Genomic DNA, 13,971 nt, shown 5'->3' with positions numbered 1-13,971 from the left:
TCCGCCGCCTCTTCGTGCCATGTTTCTGACCAGAACAGCTCTGGAGGACACGAGGCCTTAAGAGTCTTTTTTTTGTTTTGTTTTTGTTTTCTTACAAAATATAAATCCAGCCATCACTGATGCGTTCTAATGAGGCATCTGTCCAGGTGAATGGGACTTGATGTTTGTAGCTGTGTGTGTGTGTGTGTGTGTGTGTGTGTGTATGTGTGTAAGAGGGAGAAAGGAGTCGAGGTGGAGTTTCCGGCTCAGGTCTCTGTTGTAGTGATGTGTCACTGTGTGGGCCTGAACAGTTGACCAGAGGATGAGTGATGGCATCAAATGACAAAAATGCAAAGTTCCTGTTCTGCTCTAAGGAACAATTGCCGGTGTGATCACAGTAAACATGGCATTTTGAATTAGAAGAAAATAAAAGATGAAAACTTCAAGGGCCGATGGTGAAGAGGTCATGGCTGTGACCTGCAGCTGCCGTAAAACTCGAAGGGGATCGGAGTCCAGACAAGAGTAGGTGTTAAAAATTGTCACATTCATTCAGGCACTCACTCCAGTATTCATCATGAATCACGCGCACACACACACACTGTCTGACTTGTAACAATGTGTGCACACGTGCCTTAACCACCCAGCAGCCAGCACATCTGTTTGCTAGTGCACACACACACACAATCACTCACAAATGCACTCACACCTCTAGTTGAGCTGCTCTTTCCACAACCTCCCTTAGCACTGTACAGTGAAGAATGAGAAGGCGTGGAGAGAAGAGTAACATGTTTGTGGTTTAGACTGGAGTAATGAAGGGTTTGGTTTCACCTTAATCTCTATGGTGATGACCCTGTTCAACCCCCTCCCCAATGAGTGGCCAGGCTACACCCTCATGCATGAATTGAACTTGTCTGATTCTTCTATTATAATACAGGGAAAAAATAGTCCCAATCTTGTTTTACAACCTACACCAACTTAACATTTTATTTACAGATTTATTTATTTTTCTGATGTAGTCGGTGTATTACCTAACGTCATAATCCCAGATGACTAATGCTATTTTGCCAGTTTTTTTGGTTCATTTAAAAGGGAGTAGATGCCGCTTTAAACAGATGAAGCGTAATGAACTGACGTGAAACGAGAGAGGGGACAACTGAAAAACAGAAGGGGAGAAGTGGGTAACGAAATAGGGGGTGGGGGGTTAGTTGCTCAGCAACAATTCTGTTGCCGCTTCCACATCCCAGGATTTAGATGACAAGGCCACTATTACTGCATTCTGTGAAACAGAAAAAGAAGATGGTAAACTGTAATGTTACAGTCATGCATGCACTGTTAAAATGATTGTGTTCGAGGTGGTGTCTTTCCCTATGTCCTTTGGAATTCCTCTTGTACCTTCACATACAACTCTGCAATCTGAAGACCCACTGCAAAAGCAGCTGAATTATTGCTTTGCCTGACATTTCTGATTCAACATCAACAAGTGTGTAAGAAGCATACATAAACAATTTTGCAAGATATCAGTTTGGCATTCAACTTCAACCTTGGTAATGAATGTCTGTACAATAGCTCCCTCTTGAAAAATAATTTCTATGAACCTGTGCAGTGTGATAGTTACCACTGTCTTGGAACATTTATATGGGCCAATTCTTAATATCACAACATCATTAGTTCCTTTGTATCTACAGTGTATTGGTGGAAATGGTCAGTGTCGGTGTTTGTGAATGTTCTGGTGGTTAGGGTTGAGGAGTCATCTTACTTTGTCAAAGCCCATGGCACAGAGTTTGTCGATCTTGCGTGTGTATTCAGCGTTGGAGGCCGGAGCACCAGCGTAGGCGTGAGCCCAGAGCCGAGCCGTCTGCTTAAACATCTCACAGTCCTGCTTGTACTGCACACACACAGATAACCCTTCTGCTTAACCAGTCAGGCCTTGCAACTACCTTGCAAGATCATTAACGCATTAAGATCAATTTCCAAAAGATTTTATTCCTCTTTTTAGTCAAATTTAGCATGTGTATGTACAGGGTATCTAAACTAATGAGCACAACTGTATGTTCTAGGTTGTGAGACACTTCCTCCCACTCGGGCAAGTCACTTTGACACCCTACCTAACCACGTTTCTGAGGTTCCTCATACCTGATTGGCTACCACAGCATCCTGTGGGTCATCTGGTTCTGCAGCTGCCAGAAGGGCTTGGAGAGAGAGAAGCACTGTCCGCAATGTCATTGCAGCCGCCCTACAACATAAAGACACTTAGCAAACATTCTTACCGTAAGCTGCAGATTGTTTTTCAGTACATGTGCTCCCTGGGTACTGAATCTGTCTCCTTAGCAGCGTCAGCACCATGCTCAGTGCTGCACCACAAGGGCTACATCTCATGGTTATTCACTAACTAATCCTGTGGGGCCAAGCTAAGGTAACTGCCTACTCCCCTCTGCATTTCCCTGTACTTTTGGGAAAAGTTATTACATTCTTCTCAGCGCTCCACCATTAAGAGGTGTTTAGAGCTTCAAAACCAGCTATAGAAACACAATAACCCAAAACATCATGGCCACTCTGTCACATGCTTATATACTTACCACTGGTCTTTCAGGATGTCCAAGCAAATAGCTCCAGTCACCGAGCTGATGTTAGGGTGCCAAATCTTAGTGATGAACCGCACCTGACAGACAAAAGGAAAAGGGGGCATTTAAAACTGGTAGACAACTGTATACACCACACCTAAAAAACACGTTGTACGATAGTTATGTTAATTTGCCTCTTTCACAAGAATATATGTTTCACATGTATTTACATGCCATGTGTAGCACACAGCAAGGACTACCCACCACACTAAACCACCCCTTCACTGGTAGTATTCCTTACCTTTGGAGGGTTGAATGGATATGTCTCTGGAATTTTTATCTCAAGCTGATATCGCCCACCTAGGTTTGACAACATAAACAGGACATCAGTAAGAAACATTACATCTGACATGTACAGTCTGTAAGCCAAACATATAACCAACAGCATAAACACTAACCCATATAAAGAATATGCAAGTTACACGGGTATAAATGCGCACGCATGTGTCTACCTTCATAGGGTGTATCTGGTGGTCCAGCGATTTCCCCACGCAGCTCTGTGAAGTTTTCGTCCACAAGGTCTACTCTGATCTGATTTTTACTCGTCTGTTGGGAATGTGAAGAGAAAACAGAGAGCATCAAGGAGGATACACCACAGAAAGACAGAAGTTGTGTGGTGGCATTCCAAACTTGCCTACGCTTATTAACAAAATTCAGAGCCTAAATGTATTGACGATGTCAATTTCAAGGTTACCTGCAAACTGAAACATTCAGGGATGAAGCTACTCGTGGCTACACAAATAGTAAAAGTCAAACCACTAGCCAACTAGCTAAGTGTCGGGCCATAGTGCCCTCAACTTAGCATCTGGTGCTACAATGATTAGCTTACGTTGCTGACATCAGTATTATTTTGTTTCACTACAGGAACACTGTTGTTATTTGCATAGACTTGAATTCGTGTCCATGGTTGACAAGACAATCTAGATTATGTGAACTCAACAAACCAGATCACGATTTTAGAGTCTGACAGCAATGTTAGATCTCTTCGCAAGCTAGGACCACTGCTAGCGACCCATGACAGTAACACAACATAGCCTACGACAGATGACATAAGTTAGCGTTGGTAGCCCTAGCAGTATCCACGACAGAAGAACTACGACACGACAGCGCTGACGGATTCACTTAGCATATTTGCTGGTTTCTATTTTCACACAGCATGCCACCCAGATGTTCGGTCATTTGTTTCTGTTATCTTTTGACACAATTTGCCCTGCTGCCTAAACCCAGAGAAGATGACTTGCTAACTTCCTGTGTGGGCCTTGCTTCATGCTCCACACATTCTCTGCAGTTCATGCTATGCCAACTTGCCTTCCAGCTCGTTAGGCTAGCTAGCTAGCTAGCATTATTCTCTAGATGTTTACATGATATTGTATTCTGGAAAAATAACATTACACTTTAAACAAGTTTTACTAAACGCTTCCGCATTTACTTCAAATGACATATAATGACAAACCTCTTCGCTTTTAAGAACTTCCTTGAACTCCCTTTTAATTCTTTGAACTGCGATGTTAGCCATGGCTTTGCCGTATCCTGGTCGGGCCGCAGCGGCAGCTACACTCTCTTTGCCTCACTTTCGGGATCCCCCTCTATCGCTCTCTTTCGTTCGCTCTTCTCTTTCAGCCTTTTTCCCCTAAAATAGTACACCCTGTAAACAAATGGCAAGCCCCCTATGCGTGCACACAATGCAAGTCTGGAAAAATGATGGGTTATTATCAGCAACATAGAACTAGAACGTTTCCCTGAATGTTAAACGACTTGCTCTATGGAAAGCTTGTATTGTCCAGAAATTGTTGAAATGATTAACAGCAGTTGGCAAGCTTCGTGTCATGTGATTAAGTGGTCGACAGTACACAATGTTGAATGTAAAATATGCCCATTTTTATCCGGATTGATACACAGACGTAAATAACATTAAATAACATTTTCTGCTGACTTCACCATAGCGAAAGCCCTATTGTATTGACTCTTCTTCTATGACCACAAACCCTCCTTCACCCATTCTAGATTCCCCCCCCCACCCACCAAACTTGTCAGTAGCCTAATCTTCAGACTACTTGTGCAGAACCCTCAAAGTTAGGTCTGCCTCACCAATAATCTAAACTGTCTTCTATTTTAAAAAAGAAAATTGTGAAAAAGAAATGGTGTGAGCATGACAAAACGACAAAACCATTTTGCCATGCTCTGACGAAGGTATGACAAAAACATAGGCCTGTTTTAAAATGTGAAATTAAAGGATTTTTAAATATATAGGCCTAACCCTCATGAGTGCCTCGGAAGTTCTAACATTTTTCAAAATTACTGAAATATTGAATTTATGTAAGATTTAAGCTACTTTCAATTGCAATTTGTATTTTAGCTTGGATCCTGCTTAAATGTAGGCTACTTCAGATGCTTCTACAACTTTATTGTTGTCCACCTGTGTCTGATTGAGTTCATTGGACAGGAAAGGCTTGGGGTTTAGAGAATTGTCCATATAGGCCTGCAAAAAAAGGATTACCTCGAAAGAAAATGTTTGCCTTATTCTCAGTGGCAAAGTGGTAGCCTCCTTCATTGTTAAAAGAGATTTGATCACCAAAAGTCTTCCCAGATCTGGCCACTTAAACAAATTGAGCAACCGGGGCCTTGATCAAACAGGTAACCAAAAAGCCAATGGTCATTATGAAGAAGTCATTCCTGAGAGCCCAAAAGAAACTGAACCATCTCCAACCACATGAACCCAAATCCTCTGTTTGAAATGAAGACTGAACTATTTGGACACATTTCTCAACAATGTGTGGATTAAACATATTTTGGAAAATACAATGCAGAAGATCACAAGACAAAATGCACTTATTTAAATCTTCACACTGAAATAAGCTGCAGCGGTCTAAATTCTCTTCTCTCTGGTATTTCCAGGTAGGAAACTGCAGGTTAGCTTATGCGCATGGGTAGTTTGGATAAGTGGGACAGTTTGTAGTGAGAAACTGCTATTCTCCTTGAGTGATGAAAAGAGTTAGATGTTCACTTGCACTCATCACCATGAGTGATTATGTGCACTAAATACACCCATCAGTTGGTTTAGATAATGAGAGGTAATTTATCTCGAGATGATGTGAGGCTTCCATCTGCCCACCTTTAGGAGTTGCTTTTCTGACTTCAGATACATAGTGTTAAAGATTGTTGATTCTGCTTCCGTGCTCAAAAATGGCTAGTCTGAATATTATTTTTTTGCAGTGGAAAACATAGCTTAACAGTGCAGGTTTACTAACCCAGTTCTACACACTTGATATTCAGTTTAAAAACGTCAAGAAGACAGAAGCACACATTCATTTAACAGTGATTTCTGAGTAATAATTGAACTGCTATTCAGGAAAAGCGCAACACATGTGTCCCCATATGTAACCACAGAATTTTTCTCTCAAAGTGTGGCATCCAGTCGGTCTTCCTTATCCAGCTCTCTACTCCACCCTTATTTAGCAGTCATGTGGAAAGGACAGTATTTGGCATTGCATTACTTCATTCCTTTTAAATACCTCTATGCACTAAAAGGACCGAGAACATTGTGTTTGCTCTATAAGGTGTTGATAAAGTAAATGCATTGCTAAATACATTCTTTGCCTCCCATAAATAGGCCTAAAACTGCCCAGAAAAGTATGTGGAACTGCGTCAGTTGATATTGTGCCATCGTTGGTTTAATGCAATGGAATGATGGACTAGCTTACCGTTTTGCAATCATGGGATAGTCCAGAGCCCTAGACATTCTCTGGGATAGTCTTTATGTTTTGTGCCCTGTTATTAATTAGGCCTTAGGTAAGCAGCACGCTGATTGGATAGCCTAGCCCAACACATTTGCGAGAAAACCGGATTGACGTCCCATAAATCAAAATCTCGCGTGAGCCATCGACGTGGCTGATTCGTGTCAAAACAAAATAAACCAGCTGTCGTCCCTCTATGTGTCGTCCTCGTAGATATGAAGTGGCTGCCTGACTCCCTTTTGTAGTTATATTGGATTTTTTGTTGTTCTGCCATTTCATAGCCATTTACCTCACTCAATAAATCGGGCGCCGTATCATCTATCCGTCAAAGCCAAGTAAGTTGCATGGTCGAATGACACTTGAAATGCAGTGTCTTCCTCTGTTTTCCGGATCTAGACTGGTTAAGCTAATGTTTTTGGAATGTCATTAATGGGCTAACGAATTGAATCCGAGAGGATTTGGCCAAATAGATGGATGTATGCTTCACAATCAGTTTGGAGTCCTGGCGATGTTTGCTAGCCGACTTTATGTGTCTTAAGGACAAGTTTGCCAAATTATGCATAAAAAGTTGCTTGCAGATGTTATCTTGGTGAGGGTGAAGTGGTATTCCAGGTATGTGCTTAGTGGGGGAGGAAGCCAAATGTGAAAAAAGTAGCCTGGCGAAGCAACATATTCAGAGAATAATTGAAAAGTTCGATTTGAAGACGGATTGTTGACATGAACATCCGGGTTGACGTCCTTGAGCTAAAGGCCTGACTCACAGAAGCACATATTTGCATAGGCCTACACTGAAACACTATTAACAAATATACTCTTACCTAACCACCACAGTAGCTTACCATCAGGTAGACCAAGGAAACTTTTTTTATGCAGTTATGTGCAGCTCCTATAGGCCAGGGGTTCCCAAACTTTTCCACGACAAGGCCCCCCAAATACCACTAGGTTCTGGCCAAGGACCCCCTTGATGTATTTTTAAATCCATCAACAATACTGCGGCAAATGTATAAATACATTAAGCTAATCCTAATAATTATTTTAGCCACAAGCACTTTGCAATGGAGCATAAAAATGGCATTTGGGGTATATATCTGGGTCAATGACGTGACGTCTAGATTTTCTGTCCAACAGCATTTTTTAAGTTTATAAAAGGTTTGAATGCCTGAAGACACACCATATATATGTGGGAGCACTCCCATATTTGTAACCACTTTACCTTTTGAAAAATCTTTAGGTATTTTTAATTTTTCTCTTATGTGAAGTATCAAAATATCATGTGGTGCGACTGTCCGACCATGACTGCTGTTTGGGAAACTTCTTTAAAATTACACTGAATCTATTCAAATGTGCGTTTTGCTCTATCTAGCATTTTTTCAAAAGTGTTTTGTAGCTCTGTAGAAAATGACACAGCATTTTTTATTTTTATGTCCATCCTATTATACAAACAAACTTTGTCCGAAGATGTCAACTTAATCAAATATCATCTGGTGCAACCATCAAGAAACTGCCATTTTGAGACTTTTATTTTAAAATTATTTCAAAGATCTTAAGTTGCATTCATAAACTAGTTTGCCAGGCACCCATTGGGGCAGCAAACAAGTTTGTAATTATCTCTTATATTTGGAAAAACATAGCTTAAATAACAGCTGGCAAGAAGTTGCCAAATTTGGACGTCATGTGGTATGACCTCAACAATACAATGAATATTAATTTATTTGTTCAAATTTATTTTTTGATTAGAAATGAAATAGTGCCCTTTTAGAGGAATCAAGTTTGTTATGAGTAGGTGGTCAATTTTGTGCCTGTAAATTTGATCTCAAAGTGCGACCAAACATCATGTGGTGCGACTATTACAAAATGCTTTTTTGTGTGGTTTTACATTTAATTTAGGATTTATATGCCTATGCAATTTATTTTAGTGTTATATGGAAACAATTTTTATACATTCAGAGTACATTTTCAAAGATTTCAGAAAAAAACGTTTACATTTACAAAAATGTAAATAAAAATCATTTTACATGTAAGGTTACTTTGGTAAATGTACATATATTAATCATTTATCCCTCCCACTGTGTTCTGTTCAGCAAGAAAGATATATTTCACTTATTATCAATATCATAAAAATAGGCTATCACTATGTATGTGGGGGTGAGGGGCGTTAACACTGTAATATAGGATTTTATTACCATTATTTTTGTTTTGTTTCACATTATTTTATTGTTTTTATTTGTTATATTATTAGTGATGATTGGGCAACATCATAAAATTTGTTTAATCATCTTTTTTTGTTTAAGTTTGTTTGCTCTGAAAACTGAAAACTTACTCTCTTCATCGCTGTATCTATCACAATATATCTATCACGCTAACTATCCCACTAACACACTATCAATCACAGATCACTATCTATCACACAATCATGCTATCTATCACACTATCAATCTATCACACTACCTATCTATCATACTATCTATCAATCTTTATCCATCATCTGTCTGTCTTCTAGCCTCCCCATGTAGTTAGCCTAACTTCTATGTCTCACTCTTTTACTCAAAAAAGCTTTCATTCTGCCATTGTTAGTCTGTCTGTCTTTTAAAATCTTTTAATTTCTTTATCTTTTATTATCTCTTCCTTTCCATCCAACCATGCACTTTTGTCTATCTTAATATCTTCTCCTTCCCCATCTCTTAAAATCATCTGCTAAATCCCATTCACGTTACGTCCTGAATTTCTTCTGTTTATCCCCTCGATCACTCACACGTTTTTACCTCCTTTTCTCCCTTAAGCTGTCTACACTTATTTGTTTCTTTCTATGTGTGTTTTACCAATATACGGACATGTTCAACATCATTAGCAACTTAAAAATATTTTACTTTGTGTAAAACTTTTATTTTTTATTTAATTGTTGTTTTTTTTTGCTTTGCAAGCACTATATTACCCTCATGAAATGAAAATATAACAGTTTATTAATCTCTCTACTTATATTTTTAACAATATGAGATCCTTGAGTCATTTGGTGCGACCACTCATCATGTGGTGCAACCAATAATAGCAATAACTGTGTTAAATTCTAAATGAAAAATAACATTTCTGTGGTTAAATTATTAATCAGTCATATAGTATGTTTAAGTCAATGCTATTTTTCAGACTTTTCCATCAGTTTTATAAAACTTACAGGAAAAATAAGGGTTCTAAATATATTTTATGAGGTGACAATGACAGTATAGAACAAAAATATCAGTCCAATATTCACAAAACATAAAGAATTTGTTTCTAAACAGTTCATATTATTAAGAACTTGTAAACAAACTTTTAAGCATGTTAAGGAAATACATTTAATTTTAAGATAATCTATGGTCGCAACACATGACATTTCTTATGGCCGCAACCAATTCATTCTCATGAAAAAACACTAAAATCACATTACTTGAAATTTTAATATGGATTTTCATATACCCAACATTCTTAATGTTTGAACAATTAAAACAGAAATTCTTATTTTTAGAGTTTTAAATTTGGCCTGTTGAAAAACCTTATCCGTCATTGAGAGCTGATCACTCTATTATTCCCAGTCATTATCATTAAAAATATAATGTTCAGATATGCGACAAATTATTATAATGGCATTGTATAACAACCCTCATAGTAATAGGTATATTTAAAAATTTTCAAATGTATTTATTTGTTGCTTTTATTTTTCCCTCCAACTTGCTGAGGCCCCCCTGGCAATGGTTGGCATCCCCCCCGCGGCCCCCACTTTGAAAACCACTGCTATGCTAAGGGTCCTTGGCTTTAGGTGATACTTGGTTTAGATTGGATTTGGCATGTGCTTATAGTCTGCAAAGTGAAATGTTGTTTTATATGGCTGTTTTCGTAGAAGACTTATAGCGTAGCAGTTTATAAATTAAACAAGATCTGATTTTGTTTATCAAGTATTCAAGCATCAACCTTAGTTGGTATATGTTTACCCTGTTATTCAGAATGAATACAAATGCATAAATAAAGGCTGCTGTGTAAATTGGTTTACCCATTTCTTGTGTTTGAACTTTGGAAATAATAACTCATGCTAAGCAAGCCTCAGTGATCTGATGTGTGACCCCTTCCCTAGATCTCTATTAGCGTTGACATTCCTTTGTTAAAACTTGTGTGTGTGTATATATATATATTTCATGAAGATATGGCAGAGGAGCCGTGTGACCCCTGTGCATGCTACTGCTCTCACCAACATGCCATGAGGAGATTGATCAACCTGGTGAGTTTTTTTCTGTCTCTATACCCAATATGTTGGAGTTTCTGCATATTTCTCTTTCTGATCTTCTCGGGAGTCTTTTCAGAGTATTGGTATGAAATATTTTGATTATATACATGTTGGTTTTGTTTGTAATTGTATAATAGTAATTACTGTACATGCCATTATACAATTTGCATATGTGCATGTTGCTTAAATGTGTTTTGCACCCATATAAACAAAAACAATCGTGACTTACTGCGCAAATTGCTGACTGCACCTTTAAAGACCATTTACCTTTTGTTTTGTTGGTTGATATTACTGTCATAATCAACAGGGGGAGCCAGTGTCCTCTCTGAAAGCAGCTGGACATGGTTTGGGGTTAGTTGCTGTTTGGGGTTAGCGATGCTGGGTAATGTCACTTTTGTTGACTTTCAAACAAAACAGAGAGCTAGCTTGCTGTTTCCTCCCCCTCCCTCCCGTGCTGCTCCTGTGCAACTGCAGACATCCCAACCTGCAAAAAGTCATTTCAGGGAGGTATCACGACCCCCCCCCCCCCCAAAAAAAAAAAAAAAACTTTAGCCTAGTCAGTCGGCCTACACCAAATAAGGAAGGCCTATAGATATAAAATATTTAGATTTTGGTAGTTTGGTGTTTTCATGTAGCCTTGGCAACTAGCCATCTAGGCTATAGGCCTGAATAATATGCACATTAATTGGCACTTAAACTCACCTCAACATGTCTTTTGCAATCATTTCACCTGGCATGGGCAATGCTAAAGTCACTGTTACAAACAGGGCAGCGTGCAAGACTAGGCCTATCATTATTTTTTACTCTTATGAGACAAGGGTAGCCTACATTTTCATTTTTTTTGAGGCACTGACTCTGCTATGATGCTCTTATTCATACACTGAACTGATTAATTAAGTTCAGGAGAAAAGAGATCAATTAAAGCCCGCCTACACTGAAAACTGATTGGTTGATTTAGCGAAACAGGCCAATCAGGATGCTCTCTCTCTCTTGGATGCGCTCAGGCACACACGCACCACCCCTCTCTCTCTCTCTCTCTCTCTCTCTCTCTCTCTCTCTCTCTCCCGTTGTGTGCGCGCTACTCTCAGATGCACACGCGCTCTCGAATGCTCGCTCTTGATCGCTCACTCTAGATTCCGGGAGATTTTATCTAATTTGCGGGCGTCAGGGAGCCGCTATCAATATACGGGAGACTCCCGGAACTTCCAGGAGACTTGGGATGTCTGCAACTGAAACTCTCCTAAACGCACATCTCGTCTGTGATTTGCTGGAACAGTTTATGTTTTTATGGGCTAGGTTTGCCCAGGTTGTTTTTGTTGCCGTTTTTGGAGCCTGGGCTGTCCACATAGATCGCGTTTTTTTTTACAGTGTATTCAGGACACAGACAGCTTTTTTAGTCAAAAACGTGGTCACGCGTGGTATCACTAAGAGCACCTTTAATGGCCCCTAATGGAATAATGGGAGAGTTGTAAATAACTTGAATTAAAGAATAAAACACATGTAAATCACATGTTTCATGTAAAACAAAGTCCCTTAATGAGATTTTTTTGTAGATCTTCCAATCACCTTTGAGTGGTCTTGGTATGTTATAATTTCATTGTTTTGGGGGGGGTTTTCACATTAGGAAACAAAGTGCATCCAAGGCAGTATGAATATTTTCTTTTTGATATGTCTTATGAAAGTTCGGTCTTGATGCAATTAAAATGCATGCTCGTTTGCGATGTGTTGCAGCTGCGGCAGTCCCAGTCCTATTGTACAGACACAGAGTGCCTACAGGAGGGTAGGTTGTCTAGTACTCCAAGAGAAAGTAGTCACAACTTCACTTATAGACTGCTTCTAAGGAATACATGTAAAAACCATAGACAGATTAGAATAATAGCCATGTGCTTGAGTGTTAAAATGTACTCCCACATCTTAGTCATCCACTCAATTGATTTTACATGTACCTTAATCATAGTATCAACAATCACATCACTCATTAGCTACTAGTTACTACTAGTTATTAATGGTTGTAGATATTCGTAATTGTTTTCTAGATGTGGTGAATGAATGTGTAATTTGTGAGTGATTTCATGACATAATCTCTGATTCATAAGCAATCTAAAAACTTTATTTCCTGTGTGCAGTCCCTGGTCCCAGCTCCTCAGCTGGTGATGATTTCACTGTGCCGATGATCATTATGGGCTGGATGGTGTTGGCAGTGATCCTCTTCCTCCTCCGCCCCCGGAGTATGAGGGGTGGGCCCTCAGCCAAACCACGTGGCCCCCACCATGTAAGTCACATGATCACATATTATGAGGAGTTTTCATCTTCAGCATTTAAGTTGAGTTATTTAATTAAATTAGTTTGTTAAAAATGACTGTATTACTTTTTGGCAGACTGAGAACAGGGACCCACCTGCCCCTCCTGTGGATTAATCACTATGGTGACAGGAATTCTACCACTGGCCAAGGACCTGAGCTGTGTGACCTCTGACTTCGAGCAGTCATCAGTCCCTCTATAACAGTTAGCTTTGTGACCTTTAATAACAGTTCTTCCACTCTACTGTGGCTTCATATTATCCTCTGCAGCTCTAAGGGTGACAGCGTTTTTTAGACTATCTACTGTGTGTGTGTGTGTGTGTGAGAGACAGGGTGGGGTGGGGGGGGTATGGGTAAACAGACACAGGGACGGAGGGTCCTTCACATTCCTTTCTGATGTCAAACAGGGTGATTTGGGTTATTGTAAAGTCTAGACTGAAAAAACGTCACAGGCAGGCCCACACCCTTCCAAGCAACTTAATATTTTCCACATGTTTGTAATGAGTTAGGGGGATGTGATGACGTCTTACTCGTCTTATTTCAACACTGTGGGTTTGTGAGTTTTCACGTTACAAAGAACATGATTACTCACAAATTAAAGTGTGTGTGTGTGTGCGTGTGTATGCGTGTCCATGTGCGTGCGCGAGAGAGATTGCACGCTAGCTTTTTGGAGAGATGTGCAATCTGTGACTGTGTTATGTATGGTGATATTATGACCAGTGGCTCATTCATGTCATAGTGACTCCCACAACCTCAGATGGCTGTGGAGCCTCATCTTCAGTTACTGATTTATAGAGAAATAATTTCATTATTCAGAATGTTATAGGCCTACTGTTGATTGTTTTTTATTGTGCGGTTTAACCGTGATTGTTATACAAACTGCTAGACAAAACACTGTATTCATATCACAGAAAGGGCTTGTACTATGCACTTTTTCTTATCTCTAATAAAAACATAACAACGTGTACTGTAACTGGGATAATGTGCGTTTGTATGAAGCCCGATGAAGTCAATTTAGCTGGGTGTTCTGAGAACCCCTCCCTGTTCTTGTGCGTCATGCTGACGTATCGAACATTCATTGGCAT

At 39.5% G+C, this 13,971-nt stretch overlaps 2 protein-coding genes across 2 annotated transcripts; one reads left to right on the top strand and one right to left on the bottom strand.

Annotated features, from left to right (window-relative positions):
- Window positions 1-949: 949 nt before the first annotated feature.
- Window positions 950-4,470, bottom strand: ube2kb (ubiquitin-conjugating enzyme E2Kb (UBC1 homolog, yeast)). The gene is made up of 7 exons (XM_076294710.1): window positions 4,054-4,470; window positions 3,053-3,146; window positions 2,842-2,900; window positions 2,556-2,638; window positions 2,113-2,212; window positions 1,736-1,864; window positions 950-1,255 (listed from the first exon to the last, which is right to left on the bottom strand). The coding sequence occupies exons 1-7, from the start codon at window positions 4,114-4,116 to the stop codon at window positions 1,181-1,183; spliced, it is 603 nt and encodes a 200-aa protein (XP_076150825.1). The 5' UTR covers window positions 4,117-4,470; the 3' UTR covers window positions 950-1,180.
- Window positions 4,471-6,480: 2,010 nt separating this feature from the next.
- smim14 (small integral membrane protein 14) lies at window positions 6,481-13,859 on the top strand. Its single transcript, XM_076294707.1, has 5 exons — window positions 6,481-6,669; window positions 10,504-10,580; window positions 12,318-12,366; window positions 12,713-12,858; window positions 12,965-13,859. The coding sequence occupies exons 2-5, from the start codon at window positions 10,506-10,508 to the stop codon at window positions 13,001-13,003; spliced, it is 309 nt and encodes a 102-aa protein (XP_076150822.1). The 5' UTR covers window positions 6,481-6,669; window positions 10,504-10,505; the 3' UTR covers window positions 13,004-13,859.
- The last annotated feature ends 112 nt before the right edge of the window (window positions 13,860-13,971 follow it).

This window comes from Alosa pseudoharengus, unplaced genomic scaffold, assembly GCF_046254945.1.
Source record: "Alosa pseudoharengus isolate Yale_2024_CS ecotype anadromous, Long Island Sound unplaced genomic scaffold, YU_APseudo_1.1 YU_APseudo_1.1_scf_2, whole genome shotgun sequence".
NCBI classification, from domain to species: domain Eukaryota; kingdom Metazoa; phylum Chordata; class Actinopteri; order Clupeiformes; family Clupeidae; genus Alosa; species Alosa pseudoharengus.
Note: the sequence above shows the minus strand (reverse complement) of the source record. Positions and strands in the feature narration are given on the sequence as shown.

Excerpts from the sequence above, each read along its gene's own strand:
- ube2kb (XM_076294710.1), bottom strand. The coding sequence starts at position 4,116 with ATGGCTAACATCGCAGTTCAAAGAATTAAAAGGGAGTTCAAGGAAGTT. Across the intron at positions 2,901-3,052 it reads ACCAGATACACCCTATGAAG|GTGGGCGATATCAGCTTGAG; the intron begins GTAGACACATGC and ends TGTCAAACCTAG. Across the intron at positions 2,639-2,841 it reads ATCCATTCAACCCTCCAAAG|GTGCGGTTCATCACTAAGAT; the intron begins GTAAGGAATACT and ends TTTGTCTGTCAG.
- smim14 (XM_076294707.1), top strand. The coding sequence starts at position 10,506 with ATGGCAGAGGAGCCGTGTGACCCCTGTGCATGCTACTGCTCTCACCAA. Across the intron at positions 12,367-12,712 it reads CACAGAGTGCCTACAGGAGG|TCCCTGGTCCCAGCTCCTCA; the intron begins GTAGGTTGTCTA and ends TCCTGTGTGCAG. Across the intron at positions 12,859-12,964 it reads AACCACGTGGCCCCCACCAT|ACTGAGAACAGGGACCCACC; the intron begins GTAAGTCACATG and ends ACTTTTTGGCAG.